The 27,063-nt window shown below is 37.5% G+C and overlaps 1 protein-coding gene across 1 annotated transcript in view; it reads right to left on the bottom strand.

Moving 5' to 3' along the window:
• The window catches only part of DENND5B (DENN domain containing 5B), a 355,051-nt gene that overhangs the window by 168,718 nt on the left and 159,270 nt on the right, over positions 1-27,063 (bottom strand). Inside the window, exons 2-4 of the mRNA XM_042781291.1 lie at positions 25,726-25,791; positions 21,756-21,865; positions 4,622-5,288 (exon numbers count right to left, since the gene is read on the bottom strand). Coding sequence (XP_042637225.1) covers positions 4,622-5,288; positions 21,756-21,865; positions 25,726-25,791 — 843 coding nt within the window. The remainder of the gene's footprint in view (positions 1-4,621; positions 5,289-21,755; positions 21,866-25,725; positions 25,792-27,063) is intronic.

Here is a 27,063-nt window from a genome sequence, read left to right as displayed (position 1 = left end):
AAAAGGTAATCGTTCACAACTTTTTATTTTCTCCATTTATCACGATGTTGCTTATTGGTCCACTTGTGAGGATTTTTTTTTTTTTTTATGTTATCTACTAAGCAATACAATTGTTTTATGTGATTTTCTGTATCTGTTTTATTTTACAAAAGAAATATTTTTAAAGTTAGTTTTTATACTAGTAACTAAAATGTGAAGTACCTAAGAATAAACCGACAAGAGGTACACAGGCTGAAGAAAAGTTCCTGTTTCTGATTTGCAGTCCCAGAAAAGGGCATCCACTTCCTGGATTCATTCTCTACTTAAACTGTCTAGCTAACTACCACTGCAAGGTTGACTGTGATGTACATACTCTCTATACAATAAGACTGTTTAAATGGGCTATGGACCAGAACTTCAGTAATATAAAACTTAGTGAGAAGCATTAAGGAACCATAAATGCAGAGATATAACATTTTCATGGAAAGGAAGACTCAGTGTTTTAAAGATGCTAGTTCTCTTAAAACATGATTCAATATAATTGCAATAAAAATTAGAGGAAGATTAAGGAAACTGTCCTAGCAGATATCAAAACTTACTTTAAAACTATAGTAACAGTAACAGCGTAACTTAGTATAGAGACAGAAAAAGAGGTCATCAGAATAGAACTGAGAGCCCAGAAATACACTCTCATGCAAGATACAACAGAAATGGTGCTACAGATCATGGAGGGGTAACAGACTATTCAATAAATGAAACTAGGATAACTGGTTATCTGTATTTTAAACATATTAAATTTGATTTCAACCTTACAATATATACAAAAATAAATCTCTTACAGATTAAAGCCTTAAGTGTTAAATGCAAAACTTCAAAACATTTAGAAAATGTAGGATATTTTTACGACATCACAGAATTTCTTAAATAGGACAGAAGATAAGTCATAAATGAATATTAATTAATATTAGAGTATCTAATCACCAAAAGATCACCCACTCCCCCAAAAAAGAGCCACAAACTAGAAGGAGATATTAGTGGATGTACAGTGGATTAGTATATATACAATGGATCTTAAATATATGAGGAAAAATCAGTAAGAAAATATCTTAATATTAGGACTCAGTTTATCCTAAAGTAAACCTAATAGTATAAAAGTATCAGTCAAAGCTGGCCAAATTCTACTGCTTTTAGGATACATGTCATGGAAACCTACTTTCTGGACATTAAAACATCAAGTTTGATTTTATGATTTATAAAAACTCCATAGCCAATAAGCCATGATGTTCACTTGAGCATAACTAGCAATTTGTGATTAGAAGGCTCTCAATTTTTCCAATAAAACTTTAGGTGGCTTCCACTTTCTGACAGCTTATTCCATACACACTTTTACTACCAAGAGGGAAAGAAAGAAGGGGAAAGAGAAGAAGTACTGCAAAGACACAGGCAGGCAGTGCAGTGTGGGCAGAGCATAATGTTTACTTTCACCGTGGAAGAGCCAAAGGAAGTAAGCAAGGTCCAAAAATGTTCTTGAGGCTTTAATTATCGGTATAAAAGTTAGACATTGATGCTTAAACTTCCCTATCATTTATTATTCCACTATTCCTTTCAAAAGAGAATCATACTCCAATCTTCTTGATCCAGTTATTTTCAGGCTGCAGAAGAAAGTTTCTACTTTTGATTGGGGTCCTTGCCTGCCTGGGTACATTCTCTACTTAAAATTTCTAATTACCACTGCAATGTGACTATGATGTACATGCTCCCTATGTAACAGGTTGACTCTAAAGTTCAAATCAGTCCAAAAGGACATTTTCATCAATGAAATTCATATACCTTGATTCACTTTAGGTTTTCATGGTAATTGTTCAGCACTTTCAATGTTTTCAAATTTTATAGCATGGCTTTATCAGTGAATAAGAACTGATGTATCAAACGCCCTTATCACAGAGTTAGGAAGAATTAAGGAAGGCACCAGAGTGAGAAATGACGAAACAAGTCACTTAATTTCATTCATTTAAATGAAATGTCTTTACCGAATGGGAGAGACACTGTCCATTTTAATTTGCTTTTACACAGAACTTTCATTTTATACTCTACTTCACAATTATTAAGGCGCTCTGGTGGTGTAGTGCCTAAGGCATTTGACTGCTAACCCGAAGGCTGGCAGTTCAAACCCACCAGCCACTCCATGGAAGGAAGCCTGGGCAATCTACTTCCATAAAGATTCAACACCTTGGAAACCCAAAGGAGGTCGCTATAAGTTGGAATTGACTCACTGGCAATGAAGTTTTTTTTTTTTTTTTTTTTTGGTTCACAATTATTTATCAAAATATCTTAATATAGATCTGCAGGGTGAGCTGGAATTTTAAAACAATTATTGAGACAGATAAGAAAAAATTTAGTATCCAATACAGCTAATATGGTAGATGAGTGCTCTTGAGAGAGACTGCATTACTTAATAGCTATATGATCTTAGGCAGATTCCTTAGGTTCACAGAGCCTCAATTTCTACCTTGATCAGATTTGGTTAAAAGTACTCATTGTTAAGGATCATACACAGGGAAAAACTCCACAAAGTTCCTGAGTGATTCCAGTGAATGGTACAAACTTACTATATGACACTTAAAAAAAAAAAAAAATCTAACACTATAATCTCAGAATTCACTTTTCAATTCTCAGCATAAATCCAAAATATACTTAGTACAAAAACATGTTAAAAATACTGACCTTTGTTCATGTTAAACTGAAATAAAAAGTTAGCTATGAATCAGCTAAATTTTCTCAACAGACTCTATAAACCAAATGAGTGGGACAAGACAAACAGCAAGAAGACAAAGACTTACAATAGTCTACAAACAGGAGACATATATCACACCATTTAAAAAAGGAAGTGCGATAATGGAAGGTTTTTTTCCCTTAAAAAAAAAAAAAAAGAGGCTTGACATACAGTAAAAATAACACTTACTAGATTTTTGACCTTGGAACAAATGGCTTGATTGTTTAACAAAGTTAAATTTTAAATGAAGTAATACTTTGGACATTCACAAATTAAGATAAACCTAACTTACTATAGAGGATTATGTGAGGCAAATAAAACAATAATTACAATAACATGAATGATCATTTATCAGTGCTAATTATATCCCAGTAATTTTGTATAGGTTTTATTTGACCTTCAAATAAATCAATCAGTGAGGGGGATAAAAACCCCAAAACTGTTATCCCCACTGTCTTAAGTTATCTAGGTCTGCTATAAAAGAAATACCACAGTTGGGTGGCTTTAACAAATTTGTTTTCTCACAGTTTAGGGAGCCAGAAGTCTGAATTGAAGGCACAAGCTCTAAGGAAAGGCTTTCTCTTCTTTCCTCAGTTCTGGCAGAAGGTCCTTGTCCCTTCTGAGCTTCTGCTTCTAGGTATGCTTCATGAGGCCTGGCTTCTGTCTTCCTCCGTCTCTGCTTACTAGCTTGTGTTGAATCTCTTTTTTATCTCAAAAGGGATTGATTCAAGATACACTCTACACTAATCCTATCTTATAACAAAGACAATCCATTCCCAAATGGGCACATAACCACAAGCATAAACTGAATTGAAGAAAATGCAACCTTGTGAAGAGCTGTGGACACACAGTGTCAACATAAACACAAGATGGGGAAGTACAAATACAGCCTACTTGGCTCAGCCTCACTTTTAAAACAGGAAAAAAAAAAGTGGTAAACTAAGCTTGATAGCAACAGTCAGGAGGATTGCACTATAATTCTGTCAGCCTGAAGGTAAGTTGGTAAAATGCTAACTCAAATATTCATGACACATTTCCCTAAGAACACATCAACGCACCGTCGTCATTTTTTTTTTTTTTAAATTTTCCTTTAATTCACTATCCACTAGGACACACAGCTTCTCTATTTCCTCTCTAAATTCCTATTCAGATTGTAACTGATACTCCAGTTTTGGGGTATTAGTCATCATAAATGAACTACTAAAATAAAATCATATTTGTTAGTCTCAAGTATGTGCTAGCAGAACTTTGAAATAAAAATGTCACAAAGATAACTTCCCTTCTGGGATTGAAACAAAAACAAAAAAATAGTAGAAAAACACACAACTCTGGCACAAGTGTTAGACTAGAAAAGTCATGTCTGTTTCACACCTGCAAAGATCCAAAGTTGATGGCTTCAAGAAGCTATAAAGCCAACAATTATATTTACTCCTTTCCTATGTCAGCACAGTTTGGACATGAAGCTTTACTAATCTGAAGAGAATGGGAAGTCTACATGTTCTGCAGTAAGAGGACTCTCTCACTTTCATCATAAAAAGAAATGTTTAGTTTATGATGATTATGTACTATCAGGGGAAATGGAGCTAGTTCAACTAAAAAAAAAAAAAAAAAAAACACCCATATCAGCTTAAGCTAATGCCTTTGTATTGCTTCGTATTTTTCTCTACAGCCACTGCCAACTAAAAAGAAGCACTGTCAGCCTTTACCTTCATGCATACCTGCTACTTTTACTTCACAGAGAAAATAATTCTGACCACTAATTATTTGGTTCCAATAATACAACCCATGTAAATGTAGTAGTTGGGAGGTAACAGGTAGTTGAGAGCAAATACTTATTTTTAGAAAACTTAAAACTCATGAAAGACCTACCTTGTGAGTAGAGAAGTATCTGCATCTCTAAAAGAACACAGGTAAATACCTGCACCAGGTTCTCTAATCCCAGGAGCTCGCAGGCCTCCCGAAGAGGGTAATCAGAGAGGGGGAGTTCATTGGGCCCAGGCCTCTGACAAATGACAGGTTCATAAACACCGTAAAATTTCAGTGATCTCCCTGGAGGTGGAAGGGGCACCTCATAAAGGATATTATGGATGTAGCTCTCAAGTGGCAAGGGTGGTGGCTGCTGTGACGTAACTGCCTCATAAAGCTGGATAAGGAATTTCTTGCAGGCCTGCATGAAAGGCAGTGGTGTGATCAAGCATATACTTTTTGAAACATACAGGGTGTCTCTGCTGATGTCGTAAGAGTTGTATCTCTGGAGTTTCAAAAGGGAAGTTGTATCTCCCTCGTCAATACTGCTTGCCAGCGAGTCCATGCTGCAGGAGGACGAAGCATACACGCTGCTGTAATGCTCAGCATTGTGCATCTGGTACAGCGTCTGCATTGCTGTGCAGATCTGCTTGCTTGTAACTTCTTCATAAAAAGTGAGAACAAAACCGTAGGTACGAGAACCATCTTCCCGGGTAATTATAAATGAGTGGAACTGAGGATCTTTATTGTCAGTTTGTGTTCTGAAAGATAGCCCTTTAGGCATACACAACTGTGGAAAAAGGGGGAAACTTTCATCAGAATCCAGTACACAAATAACTTCAAATCAGAAAAATGTTTTTTTCAACATTAGCAGGACTCAGAGTGATACAGGTTTTACCCAGATTTAACTGTTATTAGCAGTAGCCTTAAATTAAAACTATAAATACATATAAATAAAATTATTCTTAAAGGGATTATATATACATATATGGAAAAAAGCATCTTTAATGCATGGTAAGAAGACTGCACTAGGAGTAAGAAAATCTTGTATTTAGTTTCAACATGCATTTAACTAAGCTTGTAACCTTCAGAAAGTCATGTAACTTTTCTGGGTCTTGGTTTTTTTTTTTTTTTTTTTTTAATTGGGATTTGGGTGAAAGTTTATAGATCAAATTGGTTTCCCATTCAACAATCCATACACATTCTGCTTTGTGACATTTATTACAATCCCAACACTATAACAGCATTCTTACTACTTCCTCTCTGAACTCCCGCCCCTTCCTTTGTTCTCCATCTCACCCCTTCCAGCCTTTCCTAGCTTTATCCCTGGGCAAAGCCTCCTGATCTCATATGTATGACTGCTGTAATGAGTTCATACTCTCCTGGTGTTACTGTTCACCTTATAAGTCTAACGTTTGGCTGTCAGTTGAGTCACAGGGGTTAAGTTCAGTTCCTACCTTGGAGAGTATCTAAGGGCCACAGTCTCATGAGTTCCACCTGTCCTTATCAGACCAGTAAGCCTGGTCTTTTTTTGATTTTGAGTTTTGTTCTACATTTTGAGGGTTTTTTTTTTTTTTTTTTTTTTCCATCTATAATATCAATGTCTTGAAGAGAAAGTGTTCAAAAGCTCTTCAAAAATATTTACTATTTCAGTACAATTTTGGTAGTAATAATAGTAAAGTTACTTATCAATAGGAAAATAAATGAAGGTATAAGTTGGTAAGTGGAAAAAAAAAGTTAAAAACAATGAACAACAATATCATTATTGTGAATATTATCATCCTTCATTTCAGAAAATAACCTTTGAAAAGGGAAAGGTTTTTGATTTATGAAGCAGAAGGGCAGAAACAAGGTATTTTAGTTTATTCCCAGCAGAGATGATGCTCTCAGTCCTGTGAACTACCCAAGATTGTGTCAAGCTTGGGAACAAAATTATTTAGGGAGTTAAAGGTGTTATATTTGAAGCCCTTAAAATACACAGTAATTAGGACTGATTCTTTAGAACATTTCATTAATTTTTCTTTAAAACATTATAAATGAAAGAAATAAAAAATTATAAAAAATTAAAAACATAGTAAGGGAAACAAAACTTGTAATTCAATTTATTCTAACAATGAACATTTTTATATATTCCTTAACACTTCTGTAAGGAACACTGGTGGCACAGAGGGTAAGTCATTTGGCTGCTAACCAGAAGGTCAGTGGTTCAAACCCATCAGCTGCTCTGTGGGAAGATGAGGCAATCTACTTCCGTAAAGATTTACAGCCTTGGAAACCCAATGGGGGGGTCACTAAGAGTTGGAATCAACTTAATGGTAGTGGGACTTCTACTTCTGTATTGCAATGAGTTTTCTGCATAGAAATAATAATTTTGTCATATATTATTACATTTTAAATATTTTTCAAACTTAATATCCAATCTGGTACAAAATTCAAAGTTCTCCCAAATCCCCACATGACCAGGAAAAACTTAATTCATCTTGGAACTGTCAACAAACATTTATTAAGTGCCTATCATAAGCTAGGCCCTGTAATGGTAACCTAATAGTGAGAAACATACACGTTGTCTCTGCTCCTACAGAGCTTCCAAGTGTAGTAAGGAAAAGAGATTAATTTAAAAATAATAAATTATACTATTTGGAAAGTGCCATGTCAGAAGAGGAAGAAGAGGATAATAGGAAGTCTCTGAAGGGTTTTTAGCAGGAAAGGGACAGGATTAGACCTTCCTTTTAATGCACTGAAAGGCAGTGGTTTTCAAACAGGGCTCTAAGGAAGGAAGGAACATGGAATGGAAAGATATATGATAATAAAGTATGATTAAAAACATCTATTTTTAAATCACAATAAAAAATATATTCAGAATCAAATAACTTCTATCTTCATTCTTCAATATTTTCTGTTTTCACGGTTTATCATAATGATGCTTCTTGGTCCAGGTGTGAGGATTTTTGTTTCCTTTGTGTTGAGGTGTAATCCACACTGAAGGCTGTAGTCCTTGACCTTCATCAGTAATGCCTCAAGTCTTCTTCACTTTCAGCAAGCAAGGTAGTGTTGTCTTCATACCACAGGCGGTTAATAAATCTTTCTCCAATTCTTCTTCTTCATATAGTCCAGCTTCTCAGATTACTTGCTTAGTATACAGATTGAAAAAGTATGGTGAAAAGATACAACACCGATACACACTATTCCTGATTTTAAACCATGCAATATCTCCTTGCTCTGTCCAAACAACTGCCTCTTGGTCTATGTACAGGTTTCACATGAACATAATTAAGTGTTCTGGAATTCTCATGTTTCAAATAATGTATTGCATCAGGCAAATTTCACCACTCATCTATCAATCTGTCCTACTGTGGTAGCCTGTGTGTTGCTGTAAGGCTGGAGGCTATACTACGGGTATTTCAAATACCAACAGGGTCACCATGTTAGACAGGTTTCAGTGGAATTTCCAGACTAAGACAGACTTGGAATAAGGAAGGGTATACAGAAGTGAAACACTATCTGATGTATTACTGGAAAACATTATGAATAGCCCTGAAACACTTTCTGATATTTTGCCAGAAGATGCCCCTAAAGTTGGAAGGCACTCAAAATATGGCTGGAAAAGAGCTGCCACTTCAAAGTAGACTCAACTTTAATGACATCAATGGAGTAAACCTTTCTGGGCCATTTGCTGATGAGGCATGACTCAAAATGGGAAAAAACAGCTGCAAACGTACATTCATAATCAGAACATGGAATGTACAAAGTATCAATGTATGAAATTGGAAGTTGTTTAAAACAAAATGGAAAACATAAAAAGCGATAATGAAGAAGGGTATGCATCAAAGTTGCATCCTTTTACCATGCTTATTCAACCTGTATGCTGAGCAAATAATCCAAGAATCTGGACTATACAAAGAACAACGCAGCATCAGGATTGGAGGAAGACTCATTAACAATCTGCAATACGCAGACAACACAACCTTGCTTGCTGAAAATGAAGATGACTTGAAGCAGTTACTGATGAAGATTAAAGACTTCTGTCTGCAGCATGGATTATACCTCAACATAAAATGAAAATCCTCAAAACTGGACCAATAAACAACTTTACAATACACAGAGAAAAGACTGAAGCTGTCAAAGGTTTCATATTACTTGGATCCACAGTTAACATCCATGGAAACACCAGTCAAGAAGTCAGATGTTCTATCGCACTGGGCAAATCTGCCACAGAAGACCTCTTCAAAGTGCTGAAGAGCAGAGATGTCTCTGAAGACTAACTCAAGCCGTGGTATTTTCAATTGCTTCATATACATGTGAAAGCTGGACAATGAATAGCATAGTGCCTAAGGCACCTGGCTGCTAATCAGAAGGCTGGTGGTGCAAACCTACCAGCCACTCCTCGAAAGGAAGGTTGGGCAATCTACTTCCATAGTGATACTGCCTCGGAAACCCAAGGAGGGGTCGCTATGAGTCGGGTCCAACTCAATGGCACATAACAACATCAACAACAAGAAGAGTTGTAGCTTCTGAAGAGTTGCGGTGCTGGCAAAGAATACTTGAAAGTACCATGTAATGCCAGAATGAACAAATCTGTCTTGGTGGTAGTGCAGTCATTATGCTCCTTGGAAGCAAGAATGGTCAGACTTTGTCTCACCTACTTTGGTCATGTTGTCAGAAGGGACCATTTCCTGGAGAAGGATATTGGAGGGTCAGCGAAAAAGGGAAAGACCCTCAACAAGATGGATTGACACAGTGGCTGCAAAGATGGGCTCAGGTATATCAAGGATTGTGAGGATGGTGTACGAATGGGCAGTGTTTCCTTCTGTTGTGAGTTAGAGCCAACTCAAGGACCCCTAACAATAACAACAACAACACTGGACAAATATGCAAAAGACCTCTTGAAAGTGTTAAAAAGCAAAAATGTCACTCTGAGGACTAAGGTATACCTGACCCAGCCACGGTGTTTGCAATCACCTCAGATGCATATGAAAGCTGAAAGTGAATTTAGAAGACTGAAGAAGAATTGATGCCTATGAATTATGGTGTTGACCAAGAATATCCTGGTAGCGTAGTGCCTAAGGCACTTGACTGTTAACCAGAAGGCTGGTGGTTCAAACCCACCAGCCACTCCTTGGAAGGAAGATTGGGCAATCTACTTCCGTAGTGATACTGCCTCAGTAACTCAAGGAGGGGTCACTATGAGTGGGGTCTGACTTGACAGCACATAACAACAACAACAACATAAACAAACCTGTCTCAGAAGAAGTACACCGTGTTTTCATAAATAAAGTTTTATTGGAACACTGCCATGTCCATTAATTTATGCACTGTGTATAGCTGCTTTTATGCTACAATGGCAGAGCTGAGTAACTGTGACACTGTATTGCTCATAATCTCTGAACAGTTTACTATCTGGCCTTTGCAGAAAAAAAAAATTTTCTATCTTAATTCTATAGTGCTGCTATAACAAGAATACCACAAATGGGTAACTTCAACAAACAGGAATTTATTATTTTACAGTTGAGGAGGCTAAAAGTCTGAATTCAGAGTGCTGGTTCTAGGGCCTAGGTAAAGGCCCCTCGACCTTGGGCTTCAGTTCTATCTCTTGTTCACAATGTCAGCAGGTGAAAATGGCACAATCCCAAGATCATGAGATAACATGGCAGGCCACTGGTTCAACTCCAGGAACTGAAGATGAAGACTCAGCCAAATGCAGAAACCAAATGTACGAAAAAGCTCAAGACCATTCCCAAAGCTTCTCCATATATCCTGGAAGCAGGCCACACCCCAAAGGTAACTCTCCTTCAACTACTTAGCAGTTCGCAGCAGATTCCACCATAAGATGACTACAATCTCATCATGGGAAATAACTATATCCACCTGCCAAGACACTCAAAATCATGGCCCAGCCAAAGTGACACACAGTATTAACTATCACATTCCACGCCTTGTCAGCTTGGCACCTGTAATTATTTCCTTCACTGGGTGGCCCAATTCTCCTAGTCCATCTGAGTGGAGATCTCATCCCCTTGGCCTGGCAGGCCCTGTTCTTCGCTCCTTGAGTATGGTAGCCCTGCCCCCTCACTTCTGAACAGTGGATATGGCTCCATCCCACTGGCATTAATGTACAGCAGTACCATACTCCAGAACTCAAGTTGGTGAAGATCTGATTCTTTGAAACACAGGAGGCTGTGGCACTTTGAAACCCCAGAGGCTATGGACCTATACTTTGAGACTGAGGAAACTCTGCTTCCCTTTTCCTTGAAGCAAGCCTGGCCTCAGCCCTGTTCCATCAAGTATTATAAAACTGTTCAGCTCTACCAACAGTGGCTAAAGGCAACCCACTGTATGGCTGGCAAGCTCATCATTTTGTGTTGTGCTGGTCTCTTGGCTCTGCTGCTGCGTTCTCTCTGCTGTGGTCTCAGTGCAGGGTTCCTGGGTCCAAGGACACACTCCCTTCCTGCTTCCACATTTTAGGTGTCTGTAAGGGCAGCACTCCACTCTCTCAGTACCAAAATCTCTAGTGATTCTGCAGTGCTGCTGTAACAGAAATACCACAAGTGCATGGCTTTAAAAAACAGGAATTTATTCTTTTACAGTTTAGGAGGCTAGAAGTCCAAATTCAGGGTACCAGCTCTAAGGGCTAGGTAAAGGCCCCTTGAGCCTTGGGCATTAGCTCTGCTTCTTGTTCCAAGTCCACTGGGGCTGGAGGTATCTCTTAACTCACACAGCTGCTGGCTGCTGAGGCTAGTGAAGCCAACATTAGTAGGTATAACTGCACAATCTCAAGGTTGGCAGGCTACAAGGCAGGGGAATAACAACATCCAGCTGCCAAGGCACTCAAAACCATGGCCCCGCCAAGTTGACATACAACCTAAACTACCACAATTGCCAACCCCTATTTTAAGCCATTAGGAGCGCTGGTGCTGCAGTGCCCAAGGCATCTGACTGCTAACCACAAGTTGGTGGTTCAAACCCTCCTCAAAAGGAAGATGAGGCAATCTACTTCCATGAAGATTTACTGTCTTGGAAATCCAATGAAGGCTGCTAAGAGTCAGAATCAACTCGATGGCAGTGGGTATTTTAAGCTATTAAGTATCGGGAAGGTTTGTTATGCAGCAACAGATAATCAAAACATACTCTTATTTCCTTTAAATGTGTACATAAATGCCACCTTAGGTCTTCTGTAAGTTTTCTATTAAAAACACAACAAACAGTATTCTCATTCTTTCAGTGCCATTAAAAATAGTATTTCTCTTTTAAAAATTGAATATGGAAGCAAGTAAAGTCTTGCAACACTTTATACAAAAGTACATTACATATACACACACATTACTAGTATTCTCTAGTTTTGTTTGGGGCGTAGTGCCTAAGGCATCTGACTGCTAAGCAGAAGGCTGGCAGCTCAAACCCAATAGCCACTCCTTGGAAGGAAGGTTGGGCAATCTACTTCCACAGAGATACTACCTCGGAAACCCAAGGAGGGGTCGCTCTGAGTCAGAACTGACTTGACGGTAGTCAAGTTTAGTTTGTTTACTAGACTGTAAACTATTCAGGGATGGTTCTTCTTGTTGATAGGTGCCATCGAGCCAGCTCACAGCGATCCTGTGCACAGCAGAATGAAACACTGCCCAGTCCTGTGCCAGCCTCATGATCCCTGCTATATCTGAGCCCATCGTTGCAGCCACTGTGTCATCCATCTTGTTAAGGGCCTTCCCCATTTTTGCTACTCCTCCACTTTACCAAGCATGATATTCTTGTCCAGAGAATGGTTCCTTTTGACAACATGACCAAAGCAGGTGAGATGATGTCTGGCCATTCTCGCTTCCAAGGAGCATTCTAGCTACACTTCCTCCATGACAGTTTTGTTAGTTCTTTTAGAAGTCCATAGTACTCTCATATTCTTCGCCAACACCACAACTCAAATGAATCAACTCTTCTTCACACTTCCTTATTCACTGTCCAGCTCTCACATGCATATGAGGTGACTGAAAATACTATGGCTTGGGTTAGGTGCACCTTAGTCTTCAAGGAGACATTGTTGCTTTTCAGCACTTTGAAGAGGCCTTTGCTGCAGATTTGCCCAACGCAATACATTGTCTGATGCCTTGAATGCTGCCTCCATTAGTGTTGATTGCAGAACAAAGTAATATGAAGTCTTTGACAACTTCAATCTCTTCTTCATTTATCATGATGTTATTTATTGGTCCAGTTGTCAAAATTTTTGTTTTCTTTATACTGAGGTGTAATCCACACTGCAGACTGTAGCCTTTAATTTTCATCAGTAAGTACTTCAAGTCATCCTCTCTTTCAGCAAGCAAATCTTGTATCACAGGTTGTTAATGATTCTGCCTCCAATCCTGATGCCATGTTCTTCTTCATATAATCCAGCTTCTCAGATTATTTGCTCAACATACATATTGAATTAAGTATGGTGAAAGGATACAAGCCTGAAAGACTCCCTTCTTGATTCTGAGCCATGCACTTGTTGTCCTCTTGTTGTGTTTGAATGACAGCCTCCTGGTCTATGTACAAGTTCCTCGTGAATACAATTAAGTATTCTGGAATTCCCATTCTTCTCAATGTAATCCATAATTTGTTATGATCCACACAATCGAATGCTTTTGCATAGCCAATAAAACATAAGTAAACAACTTTCTGGTATTCTTTGCTTTCAGCCAAGATCCATTTGACATCAGCAATGATATCCCTTGTTCCACGTCCTCTTCTGAATCCAGCTTGTGTTTCTGGAAGTCTTCTGTCAATACACTGCTATGACTGTTTTTGAATTATCTTCAGGACTAGTGTCACATTTAAATAACCTTAAACGTTCAAGAATACCACATATGGAACTATGTACCATTTGGGATCATAACAAATGGTGATTAACAACAAGGATAAATAGCAAATCTATGTAGCTCAGCATTAGATTATCAGTGAATTTTTTCAATTTCACATCACTAAATATGAATCTGAAAGAATTAAGTTAACCTTATTATTTTTATATATGTTTATAAGAATTATATTACTATGTATATTTGGGTAGATACAATACAGACTTAGGCTAAACCTGGATTTACTAAGGGAAAAAGTGTTGGGAATAATTGTACAGAGAAAGGCCATGGCAAGATCTTTTCATAATTCTTTGTTCAACTTGACTGCTAACCAGAAGGCTGGTGGTTTAAACCCACCAGCCACTCCTCAGAAGGAAGGTTGGGCAACCTACTTCTATAGTGGTATCACCTTGGAAACCCAAGAAGGGGTCACTATGAGTCAGGTCCAACTCCACGGCACATAGTAACAACAACATCATCATCATCATGACAAATCAGTGAGAGCTTCTGCTAATATTATGAATGTAAACTCACCTGACACATATACTACAGTCAATAAAGACTTAACAGGGAGGATGTGAATCACTCTTGCTCCAGGCTAAGCTCAAATTTGCTTAGTCTAAGTATATTTTGAATTAATGAACAAACAAACAGAAACAAACACTAGGGTTACGGGACCAGATTAGTTCACTTCTTAGCCTATAGTTCTCTTTTTACCTCAAGTACATAATACAGAAACATAATGGCTTCCAAAGTCAACATAAAGATTTAATTTAATTGATAGGCTTTTGTGACATCATAAGCCACAAAATTATAGCTCAAACTGTTTTTTGAACAGTTGCCATATATTCTCTTGTGGGTTTATAGCTTTCTTGAGAACACATTCAAACATTTACAGGAAAAGCTTGCCAAAAGTTGTGCTCAAAGTGAAGAATGACTTTCTATGCTAAAGATAACAGATGTATGAATTTTCCTTAAATTCTCTTCCTACAAATCAAAAAAGTGTAAGATTTCTATTTCTAATCTGAGAACCATGAACTGGAATATGGTATTTATTTCTCATTTTCAAAAGACAGAATTGTATAAATTGTCAGGAGCTAAGAGAGTTTATTTTTCAGAAAACCTGAGATATAGATGAAGGTTGCTCACTATGGCATCCAACAATCTCGTGATCATCCAGTATTGCTATTCACTAATAACAACTGTTCTCCACCCTGCCCATCTATAATAAAACTACTGAAAATTAGAGCAGTGGCCAGATTGCCACTGGTGACAATCACCTTACCCAAAACAGGCTAACTCTCTTGGTTTGAGTGATCAAATATCCTTATCATCAATCTGGACCCTTTTACAGTCAGTTTGGTTAGAATTTTAATAACCCTATTTTCCATTTTCTATCATTCTATTAGGAGCTCTGGAAGTGTAGTGCCTAAGGCACTTGACTGCTAACCAAAAGGCTGGGGGTTCAAACCCACCAGCCACTCCTCAAAAGGAAGGTTGGGCAATCTATTTATTTCCGTAGTGGTACCACCTTAGAAACCTAAGGAGGGGGTCGCTATGAGTTGGGTCCGACTCGACGGCACATAACAACAACAACAACAACATAATTCTATTACTCCTATAATCTCTCCCTCATTTCACAAATAAAAGAGAAATTATTCACAAAATTCTGAAACAGTTGTTCAGTTTGCCCTGCCTTCCTTTAACATTTTTTTTTTGCCAAATATTGCATTATATATTGGCAATTCAAAAGACGAGTATGACAAAAATCCTTTCATTGGGAAAGTTCACAACCTAGTAGGAAAGACAAATATATAGACAGTTATAAATTAATGTGATTAGTGCTGTTATGGAGTATGTTCAAGGCGCTTATAGGAATGGAGACGAGAGAACACCTAACTATTCCCGCTTAAGACATGATTTCATAGTGTAGATGACATCCGAATAGACAAGAATGGGGCAGGGAAGTATGCAAACACTGCCTCATTTATCCAAAGATGTGAATGCAAAGCTCGGGATAGAGCAATCTGAAAGAGAGAGTACTCCAGTCTTCTTGGTGCTTACATTATAGTAGGAGCTACAGAATTAGCAACTAGCTACATGATTAACTGCAATTGTGGTTAAGTGCTACAAAAAGGTACAAGGTGCTAAGAGAACTTAAGAAGACCTGATTGAGTCTTTGAAGTGGTGAAAGTAAGTAGTGAGGGCTGGCTCTCTGAGGAAATGATTTTTAAAATGAAATCTGAAGAATCAAAACCTGAAGAATTAAAAAGAAGGTGAAGAATCTCCCAAAGGAAAACAAAAGTATCAGCAAAAGCTCTAGTGTGAAAAATGGCATGGACAGGAGTAGGAGGCCAGTTAAAATGTTACTGTAAGAGTCCAGGTAAGAGGTTTGGACTAAAGTGGACATGTGGAAACAAAAAGTAGGAGATAACTGATTGGATATGGGAGAGGGTAAAAAAGTGAATGCTTTCCAAAGGATGAAGCCCAGATTTTTAGGTCAGATAACTGAGTGGACAGTTGTACCATTCACTGACCAAAGCTGGTAGGAATATTGTTAATTCAGTTCTGAACATGTTGAGTTTGAGATGCCAATGAAGAATATTCAAGATGTAATGTTAAGGAAACAGGCAGGCTTCCTCAACCAATGGGCCTGGATAAGAGCCCATTCCTATGACTTTAACCTGAAACAGTGAACTTAAACTTTTGAAAATTATAAATTATAAACTTAGAGCTTTACGGATTAAAAAAAGAGCTTTAAAATATTTAGTTATTACTCTTTTAATCCATCACCCATCTGTTAGTTTGCCACACTGTGGTAGTCTGGGTGTTACTGTAACGCTGGAAGCTGTGCCACCAGTATTCCAAATACCAGTAGGGTCAGGTCATCCATGGTGGACAAGTTTCAGTGGAGCGTCCAGACTAAGTCAGACGGGGGAGCAAGACCTAGCTACTTCTGGAAACAAGCCAATGAAAACCTTAACACAACAGAATACTGCCCAACTTGCTGGCTTTGGACACATCATTAGAAGGGATCGATTGTTGGAGAAGTGTATGTTTGGTGAAGCAGAGGCCAGCAAGGGTGAGGGAGATTCTTGGTGAGATGGTGTGGCACAACAGCCACACTGAGGGACTCAAAACATCCTGCTAGTATGTGGGACTAGACATTTCCTTCTGTTGTACACAAGATCACCAAGAATGAGTCAAAGCTGCCTGGCTGGTAGTCACCTATCTCTACCTACTCTTTTAATTACCCAGAATATAATATACTTTAAATTCAGTCAGGATGGGTTTATAATACAGAATCATTATATTTCATATAACTTGTTTTTTAAAAAGGTATTGACTATGCTTTCTTCTTAACAGTTCCTAGGTTCAATATATTCTTAAGAATAAGATCTATCTACTAGAACATTATGTAAACAGCCATGGAAATACACAGGTTACCTCAAAGAAATCTGAAAGATGGGGAAGGCAGGGAATTTCAGCTCTTTTTGTAATGCTTTATTTCTTGTAAGAGGAAAAGTATAGATCTGAAGCAAATAAATCAATGTTGATGTATATTAGTTGTGCATGGTAAGTATACAATTATTTATTGTATTATTCTATATTTTAGTATTTCAATTTTTTTCATAAAAAACTCAATCAGAAACCAAAAGAGTACATAAAGACTAATTAATTTAGTTGTATTTATTTTCTATCATATTTGCACTGCACACATAAAAAAAGAAAAACCAAACTCGTTGCCATCAAGTCAGATCCAATTCATAGAGATCCTTCCTTGGGTTTCCGAGGTGGTATCACCAGGGAAGTACATTGCCCAACCTTCCTTCGGAGGAGTGGCTAGTACGTTTGAACTGCCAGCCTTTGGTTAGTGGTCAAATGCCTTAGGCACTATGCCACCAGAGAGCCTATGCACACACAGAAATAGTTTTTTTCTATTTAACACTGCTTTGGGTGCTTAATCTTTGTGTGAAAGTACCAGTGATGGTTGAAGGAATAACTGAAGTTACAGAAGGCAATGAGTTTGAGTGGAATTCTGCTAAAAGCAAAAACAAAGCTTTATACCTTCAGGCAGGAATAAATTATAGCTTCATACAAATGCACTTGCTAATAAATCAAAGAGGAAATTAAGGGCAGTAAATCTATATGACCCAAATGCAGTCTAGTTTAATGGAATGCTTTCTAGAGATTTTCAAGGGGTGCCAGCAAATCCTTTTTGATTTGCAGCAATAAACAAAATGCTGTGTGGTGGTGAAGTTTCAACCACAAGCCTATGTATGTATTTATTCTTCTGAAAGAACTTTTGACGCTTACATAAAATAACATCAGAGAGGCAAGGGGTAAAGAAATATCAAAGATCAAGGAAGCTGAAAATTGCCTTGAAGATGAATGTTCTGCAGACAGAGGCAAAATCTATTACAGCTATCTCACTGTTACTTCATTTAAATGATTTAAAAAAAAAAAAATCAAGTGTAATGTTTTGTTCCAACTAGGTATCAACTAGAGTTTTGGTTACCTAGTGGCATTCTAACAGAAACACCACAGGTGGATCACTTTAACTAGCAGGAGTTTATTCTCTTACAGTATTGGAGGCTAGAAGTCCAAGTTCAAAGTGCCAGCTCTAGAGGCTGGGTGAAAGCTCCTCAACCTTAGGCTTCAGCTCTGTCTCTTGCTCTCACCCCACTGAAACTAGAGGCTTCTCTTAACTCAGGCAACTGCTGGCTGCTGAGGCTGAAAAACCCCAAGCCAACAAATAAAATGACACAGTCCCAAGATTACCAAACAACATGGCAGGCCACTAATTCAAGTCTAAGACAGTCTCAAGATCAGCAGGAAACATAGCAGACTGCTGAATGAAGACTCAGCTACATGCAGGGTCCAACCATGCCAAAAAGCTGCAGAGACCTTTCTCAAAGTTGCTTCTTATATATTAGAAGTAGACCACATCCCTAAGGCAGCTACTCAGTTGCTCCAGCAGATTCCACCGTGGAGTTGATTACCCCTCTCACCATGGGGAATAACAGCTGCTCAGCCACTTAAAACCAGACGTAACCAAGGTGGCACACAACTTAACTCCCACTAGTAAGAACCTAGTTTTGGACACAATTCTAATTTGTCACAGAATAATTTATACTTTGAAATACCTTACTAACTTAAGGAGATTAAGTGTTATAATCCATTCACTTTCTTATCCATTTTCCACTGCTTAATTTAGATACTCTTTCACTCTTTTCTTTAGTATCTTTCGATTAATTTACTGGCTTAAGCAGATGATAAACTGTTTCTGTCATTGCTGTCTATTGACTATTTGAGTCAGAAACTTGTCAGGGTGTCTCCATATCTCATAAAGATAACTAACAGATGTATTCTACCTTTATGTGTATAGTGCTATCTTCACCAAAGATGATACCAGGCACCAACAATACCAACTTTCAGCAAAATGAGATCTCTGATTATTTTGGTTTAGGGTAACAGTTTAAGAAAAATAACTGTATTGTGCTCTGCAAATAATCAGTCAACAATTCTAACTGCTCTGAAAGTAATCACAATAGGAGGTCCTGGATAGAGTAGAAGAAGAATGTGGAACAAAAGTCAAAATCATAAAAAAGACCAGGCTTACTGGTCTGTTAGAGACTGGTGGAACCCCCAAGACTATAGCCCTTAGACACCTTTAAGTCAGGAACTGAACTCTTCCCTATGGTTCAATTTTCAGCCAAACAATAGACAGACCTGTAAGGTAAACAATAATTCCAGGAAGGTATGCATTCATTAGAACAATCAACCATATAGGATCAAAAGGGCATCTTGCTCAGAGATAAGCTAAGAAGACAAAAAGGGATAGAAAAGAAGGATGAACAGAAAGGGCAAATACAGGGAGTAAGTGGGAAGAGCGTTGTTACACTGTGGGATTGCAATCAATGTCACAAATTATGTGTATAAATTTTTGAATGGAAAAACCAACTTGCTCTGTAAACTTTCACCCAAATCACAATAAAAATAAATAAATAAAAAGCAAGCAATCAAAGTCAAAGTGCCAAGTGCATTAAGCATTTGTCCTTAAAAAAGTACCATGCTATTACCTCTTTTAAGCACGCCCAGATTTGAAAGGATTTATTGTGATACAGCAATAGAAGGCAGGGTCCAATGTGACCCATGTAATTTCTGGTACAGGTCAAAACTGACATACCTGTTATTGATTGAACTGCATCCCACAAAGATATGTGTCAGAATCCTAACATCTATATCTATGGTTGGGAACTCTGGTGGCGTAGTGCCTAAGGCATTTGACTGCTAGCCAGAAGGCTGGCAGTTCAAACCCACCAGCCACTTCTCAGAAGGAAGGTTGGGCAATCTACTTCTGTAGTGATACCTCCTTGGAAACCCAAGGAGGGGTCGCTATGAGTCGGATCCAACTTGATAGCAGTGAGTTTGGTTTTTTTTTTTTTTTTAATATCTATAGTTATAATTCCTGGAACAGGGTTCTCTCTGTTACATAAATGAGGACATATCAGTATACAGTGTGTCTTATCACTTTTGAAATACAAAGAGGAGGTACAGAACCAAACAAGAAGGAATGAGCTAAAGAGGTAAATGTCTTGTGGTCCCTAGTTACCCTTCAGGTCTGGAACTGAACTCATTCCTGTGGCTTCCAGCAAAACCATAGATAGGCATACAGGGCAAACATTTACATCTAGTAGATACACTCCTTAGAGTGATCAGATCAATCGTGGGAGAATAGAAGAGCAGTGTTTCACAGGGAGGTAGTTCAGGGGCAGGAATGAATAGCAAAGAAGGACAAGGGAGGAGGTAACAAGGGAAGAAGTGGAAAGAGAGCTGTTACATTATGAGGAATTGCAGTCAAAGTCGTGAAACAAAATATACAGAAAATGAATTTGCTCTGTAAACCTTCACCCAAATCACAAAAAGTAAAAATTAATTAATTAAAAGATAGATTCCATGGGGAGATCTCCAAGGAATACTGAGAAGAACATTAGACATGCTAAGACAATGATTTTTCCCCAGAGCAGAGACCGAGGCTTCTCCTAGAGACGGCACCTTGAATTTGAACTTCTAGCCTCTTGAACTGTAAGAAAATAAACTTGTTTGTTAAAGCCAGCCACTTGTGGAATTTCTTTTATAGCAGCACTAGCAAACTAAGACATGTATCTTTTCTTTAGAGGAGACAGCATGGTAGAAAAAAACTTAAGGTTGAGAGTACAAATAATTTGGATTTAATTTCAGACTTTTAATGCATAACTTTGGGCAAACTACTTAACATCTGTAAAATATGTAAAATAATTCTCACTAGATACGTGTGAGCATATATGTGAAAATAATGTACATAATGTACACAGCAGGCATTTACTAAATGTTAATTTCCTTCTTACACGGTATCAGGTCATAATGGTGTCTTTTGGTTCTCCCTTTAAAATACTACTCAAACTTTTAACTCAAAAAGAACTACATTTCCACAGTGTTTTAGTCCTCCTTTAGTTATTTCTGTGACAATCATGCCTGATCACTGATGTGCTTACTCAGGGCCCTCTCTGATTTATGTACTCACAGTTGATGGAGATCCAAAACACTGTCCTAGCTTCTAAGAAGGATCCTTCCAAAATGTTCTAAGCTATAATCTACCTTTTTCTAAGAATCTCTAAAAGGGACTTTTATTCACCACTGGTAAATCATTACATTACTCTAAAATATCTATAAACAAATTACTACTATGGCAATGATTTGGGGGATGGCAAAGGACAGGGAGTGTTTCATTCTGTTACACATAGGGTCATTAGTAGTCGGAATCAACTTGACAGTACCTAACAACAACACTAAATATATAAATAATACAGCAAAGTTTTTCTCCATTTTAACTTTGTGAAAATGACAAATTATAGGTTATTATACAACATTACCTGACATATAAAAAAATGTAACTATGATCCTTCTATCAGGCTTTTCTCCAGGCAAACAAAGTAACATCACTGTTTATCAAAGCATCTATATATTAACAAATTAATAAACACACACAGATTAAGAGTAAGGGAAAAAATGGCTTTCAGCATATGTTGTATACACTTAGTTGTGGGACCCAGTGCCGTTTTCAATACAATTGTTCTGTTAACTAAAGAATACCACACCCTCTTATGGCACAATGAATCACCCAGAAGAAACAGAAGGAAAACCATCTTCAGAAAGAAAACCACCGAGGTGTTAACACCTATCTATTTGACCTCTCTAAGATTCAGTGTCCACACCTGTAAGATGAGGACAATAATCACACCTGTAACATGAGGATAATAATACCCATCTTACAGAGTTGTTTAAAGGACTAAATTAAATCAGATAATGTAGACACCCAAAACAGTCAGTATCACTGTTTTAATGCAGTGAAAGGAAGTTAAAGAGAGAATGAAGAGGAAAAGAAAAACACATACCATGTTTACTGCATCTTGATCAAAAGGATTCCATTCTATATTCTGAGGATAATGAGCCAGAACTTTGGATTTGAATGTTCTTCTTAGAGGACTCTGGTCAAAATTTTCACCTATAACAAGTAATTAATAACTAGTTATTATCTAGAACTTTTCAAAGGCATGTCATAGTTTGTTTTATATATATATAAACAAAACCAAACTCACTGCCTCTGAGTCAGATCCAACTCATAGTGACCCCTCTTTGGGTTGCTGAGGCAGTATTACCACTCCTTGGAAGAAGGTTGGGCAATCCTACTTCCGTAGTGATACTGCCTCGGAAACCCAAGGAGGGGTCACTATGAGTCGGGTCCGACTCGACAGCACATAACAACAACAACAACAACATTACTAAGAAGTAGATTGCCCAACCTTCCTTCTAAGGAGTGACTGTGGGGTTTGAACCGCCAGCCTTTTGGTTAGCAAATGCCTTAGGCACTACACCACCAGAGCTCCTATATATATGTGTGTGTGTACATATGTATGTGTGTGTGTGTGTATATATATATATATATATATAGAGAGAGAGAGAGAGAGAGAGAGAGAGAGAGAGAGAGACTGATAATGTTGAAATTGGATCAATTCAATGTCTACCTCTAACAGTCTGAGTTTTAAAATTCCCAATGGATAAGTGAAAAAGAAGCATTAATAAGAGATCTGCATTTAAAACCTCAGAATCTGAGTGTTTAACTTCTGATTAGACAACTGATAATAAAAAGCAAGATATGCTAAAATAATCCTTGCTGTAACCTAATTATTGTCCTCATTTCAATTTGTAGTGATTGAAAAAAAAAAAAAAACAACTGTATGAAAACATTTAATTCCCCTTAAAATATCTTACATTAAGCTCACCAAACTTATGATCCAGAATGTTTATACATGATAGGCCTGATGCTGCCGTGCTAAAATGAAGGAATTTTGCCTGCATTTCCACAAAAATCTCTGGTTATCTTTTATAAGTAACAAAATCAACAGAATTAGAAACATCAATGCTGACCTGCCTGGTCTAACAGACAGAGCATATTAAATACACACTAACCTTTGAAAAGAAATGAGCTACTCTAAGACAAATCCATCACCTGTCAAAATTTTAAAAGATAAGAAACTTCAATAGTAGCTCTAAGTTCAGTTCTCCATGTATCTACCTGATCAAATTAATTTCCATTAGCACTATTAGTCCCAAATACCTTAGATTCATAAAATACTTAATATGAATTGATCTTAAATTTATTCCCAATGACAAAAGGTTGAGATTAAGGAAGTAGAGCACCTTGGAGCAATTTCATTCTGTCTCCAGTGCTTTCTTTGACTTTTAAAAATCTAATTAAGTGCAAAATATTAGCAGTTACATGGAAAGGACAACTCATTAGTGAGTATTTGTGCAAGTAAAAAATACCATAAAGCTATATGATTTATACGTCACACTTTGAAATCTAATTAGACTTAGTTTCCCATTTTGGGCAAAAATATGAAAAGATAGATACTAAAACATCTTTTGAGTGCAAAATATGACAAATCACAGAGGAAGAGAAAAATCTTCACACTCTAAAATATTGCTGGTGCCTGGAATAAAAAAGTCACAGGACTTTTTCCAAATATGGGCACATAATTTAAATATATGGCTGAGACAACTTAACTACTGTTGTTGTTGTTATTATGTGCCGTTGAGTTGGACCCGACTCATAGCGACCCCTCCTTGGGTTTCCGAGGCAGAACCACTATGGAAGTAGATTGCCCAACCTTCCTTCCGAGGAGTGGCTAGTGGATTTGGACTTCCAGCCTTCTGGTTAGCAATCAAGTGCCTTAGGCACTACGCTACTGTTAGCCCTTGGCTAATGATTATTTTCCTTTGGACTCCTTGTTTAAGCCAAGTACTTAACTTCTATTAAATATAAGATAGAATCAACAGCCTTCACATCTAGAAAAGAAATTGCCAAAGGAGTCCTTGAGGAAAGTTTACCAATTTTTGTACTAAGTTCTTAAGTTACATAAACATCAAAAAGTCAATGGAGAAACAAGTTAACTGTCCATGAGTCAGTGTAGCTGAAGAAAATAGAGTCAAGGCTCAGAACTATTGATTTCAGGAAGGGTAAATGATGTCCATAAACTGATACTAGATTTTCATGTAAACATGAAGAATTTTTAGTTTACTAAGAAAAAAAAAAAAAAGTTACTTCTCATTTCACTTCAGATTAAAAAACAAAACAAAACAAAACAAAAAAAACACCCACTGGCATCTAGTCAATTCTGAATCATAATGACTCCCATAGGGTCTTCAAGGCTATAAACCTTTAAGGAAGCAGGCTGCCTCATCTTTTTCCCAAGGAACGGTTGAGGGGGTTCAAACTGCAGACCTTTTGGTTAACATACTTTAGAGCAAAGAAAGAATAAAATACAAAACAAAACAAATGCATTCCTGCTTCTAAAGCAAGAGGATATCATCAGATAGTACACAGCCATAGAGAAATCACCTCTTTTGCCCACCTTCAAATACGAAAATTACCTATTTTTATCATCTATAAATGTAAATACATGAAGGAACACTGCAGAAGCAGGAGAAACAGCACATGCCCCAGGAAGCAACTTCTTACAACACTTACCTTTTAATGAATTCCTTGGGCATGGTTTAAACAGTACCATTACCTTTATTCATAAATAAAATTATAAATGGAACAGAAGATAAATCAGAAAAGGCATGACAGTGCCATTTTCAACAAAATTGTTCTGTTAACTAAAGAATATCACCCTCTCTTAAGGCATAATGAATCAAACAGAAGAAAGAGAAGGAAGACCATTTCCAGAGAAAGAATTCCATGAAAACAAAACCCACCAAAGTGATAACATAAAACTAACAAAACAAAAATCACCACCACCATCACCATCACCACCACCACCACCACCACCACCATCACCACTGATTATACTGCCAGAAAAGGGGCATTAGGAGAGATCATTTCATATATACATATATATGGCTGTCTTGGCATATATTATTTTCAAGGCAATTGTTCAGAAATTCTGATGTTACTGTTCACAATTTAAAAATAAGTGGATGCAGTTATTCCTACTAGTACCAACCAAGGAAGAGAATCTTGGAGACTCCTTTTGGAGATAGAAGAATGGGAAACAACCTACTCTTCATTTTAAACTCATGTTTTATAAACCTCTAATTTACTGCTAAGACAGTTAGTTGCTGCTGAGTTGATGCCCAAACCACGGCAAGCCCATTCACAATGGGATCTGATCACAGTGATCTATAACATTTTCATTAACTGATTTTCAGAGACACACTGCCATGCCTTTGTTCCTGGTCTGCCTCATACTGGAAGCTCCATTAAACCCGTTCAACAGCATAACACCAACACACAAGCCACCAATGACATACACAGTGGCTACACTGAGGTACACTGTCCAGGAATGGAACGGTGGTCTTCCTCATAGAAGTTGAGAGTTTTACTACTGAACCACCACTGCCCTTACTACTAAGACTAAGCAGGAGATCTGACTAAGTTTAAGAATTTGTATTCCTAGGAATGGAAATTACACTTAAGAGTCTAAGTTAAAATCAATCTTTTAAACATCAACCTGAAATTAAAAAGGATTATAAATCTGTGCAAATATTGACATCTCCTGCTAAAACTACATATAGGGGCTTAATTCCAAGTAATATTGCCAATACCCTCTTCCTAGATTTAAGCTTCAATGATACCTTTCCACAAAATAGAACATATCTGCCAAGACAGCATAAGACCTACAGAATTCTATTTTCAAGGCTTGAAGCAAATGAGGTCTTTATAAAAACAAAGATGCAAATCCAAGAATAGATATACAAAGTAATGTAAGTTTATCCAAGAAAAATTGATTAGAGAAGCATTTACAACGGGTTCAGGGTGAATTAAAATAATTTCTAACACCTTTTTTTTTTTTTTTTTACCTGAAGTCGCATTTGCAGCATCTTGGCTCTTGCCATGACGATCTGCTTCTAGCCATTGGTACAAAACTACACAATGTAATAGAAACAAAAAAGCTTTATGAACAAAGAAATAAAAGCAAACAAAAAAGCAAAAGTGATTTTGAAGAATGGAAAATGAGGCTAAAAACTTAAAAGTAATTAAAGCTAAGACAATAATATCAATGGAATGTGGCTTCACACCAATGGACTATAGCTTATAAGGTATGAGTAACAAAACAAAAAGAATAGATAATTCAACTTTAATGTAGTACCTGAAATGCTATTTAAACACGTTTAACAGTTATTTATATATGAAAAACCACATATATAATTTCTTACTGCTGCTTTTAAGAAAAATAGAAGGAATAAGCTAATGTTTCTAAGTTGTCGTTAAGTATTGTCCGGTCAGCTCCTATTCAAAGCGACCCTGTGGATAACTGAACGAAACACTGCTCAGTCCTGTTCCACCCTCACAATCCCTACTCTGCTTGAGCCCACTGTTGCAGCGACTGTGTCAATTCATCTCGTTGAGGGTCTTCTTCTTTTTCACTGACTCTCTACTTTACTAAGCACATTCTTTTCCAGGAAATGGTTCCTTCTGACAACACGACCAAAGTAGGTGACATGAAGTCTGGCTATTCTTGCTTCTAAGGAGCATTTTGGCTGTACTTCATATAGGATAAATTTGTTCATTCCTCTGGTAGTCCATAGTATTTTCAATATTCTTTGCCAAGACCACAATTCAAAGGCATCAGCCCTCTTCGTTCTTCCTTATTCACTGTGCAGCTTTCACATGCATATGAGGCAACTGAAAATACCATGGATTAGGTTAAGTACACCTTAGTCTTCAAAGTGGCAACTTTGCTCAAAACAATTCAAAGAAGGTTTTTGCAGATTTGCCTATGTCTGATTTCCTTTTCTTTTCTTTATTTATTTATATATCTATTATTTATTTATTTATTATTGGTTGATTGTGATTTGGGTGAAGATTTACAGAGCAAATTCACATTCAACACAGCAGTTCACATATACTTTGTCTCATGTCATTGACCACAGTTTACCACAATGCAACAGCTCCCCTCCCACCTCCTCCCCATAGTTACTTCTTCCCATGACCATCCCTCCATACTCTCCTCCCCCTGAGCTGCCTCCCTGTACATAAGCAGCCCTTCCTTCTCCCATGATTGTTCTCTCCAGGGTGTGTGTCTACTTGAGGTAAATGTTTAACTCACATGCCTGTACAATGTTTGGCTGGAAATCATAGGTGTGGGTTCAATTCCAGACCTGAAGGGCAGCTAGGGGCCATAGTCTCAGTGGTTC

This window comes from Orycteropus afer, unplaced genomic scaffold (assembly GCF_000298275.1).
Source record: "Orycteropus afer afer isolate SDZICR_OR568_19922 unplaced genomic scaffold, OryAfe1.0 scaffold00100, whole genome shotgun sequence".
Taxonomy (NCBI): Eukaryota; Metazoa; Chordata; class Mammalia; order Tubulidentata; family Orycteropodidae; genus Orycteropus; species Orycteropus afer.
The sequence above is the reverse complement of the archived record's forward strand: the minus strand, read 5'-3'. Positions and strand labels throughout refer to the sequence as shown.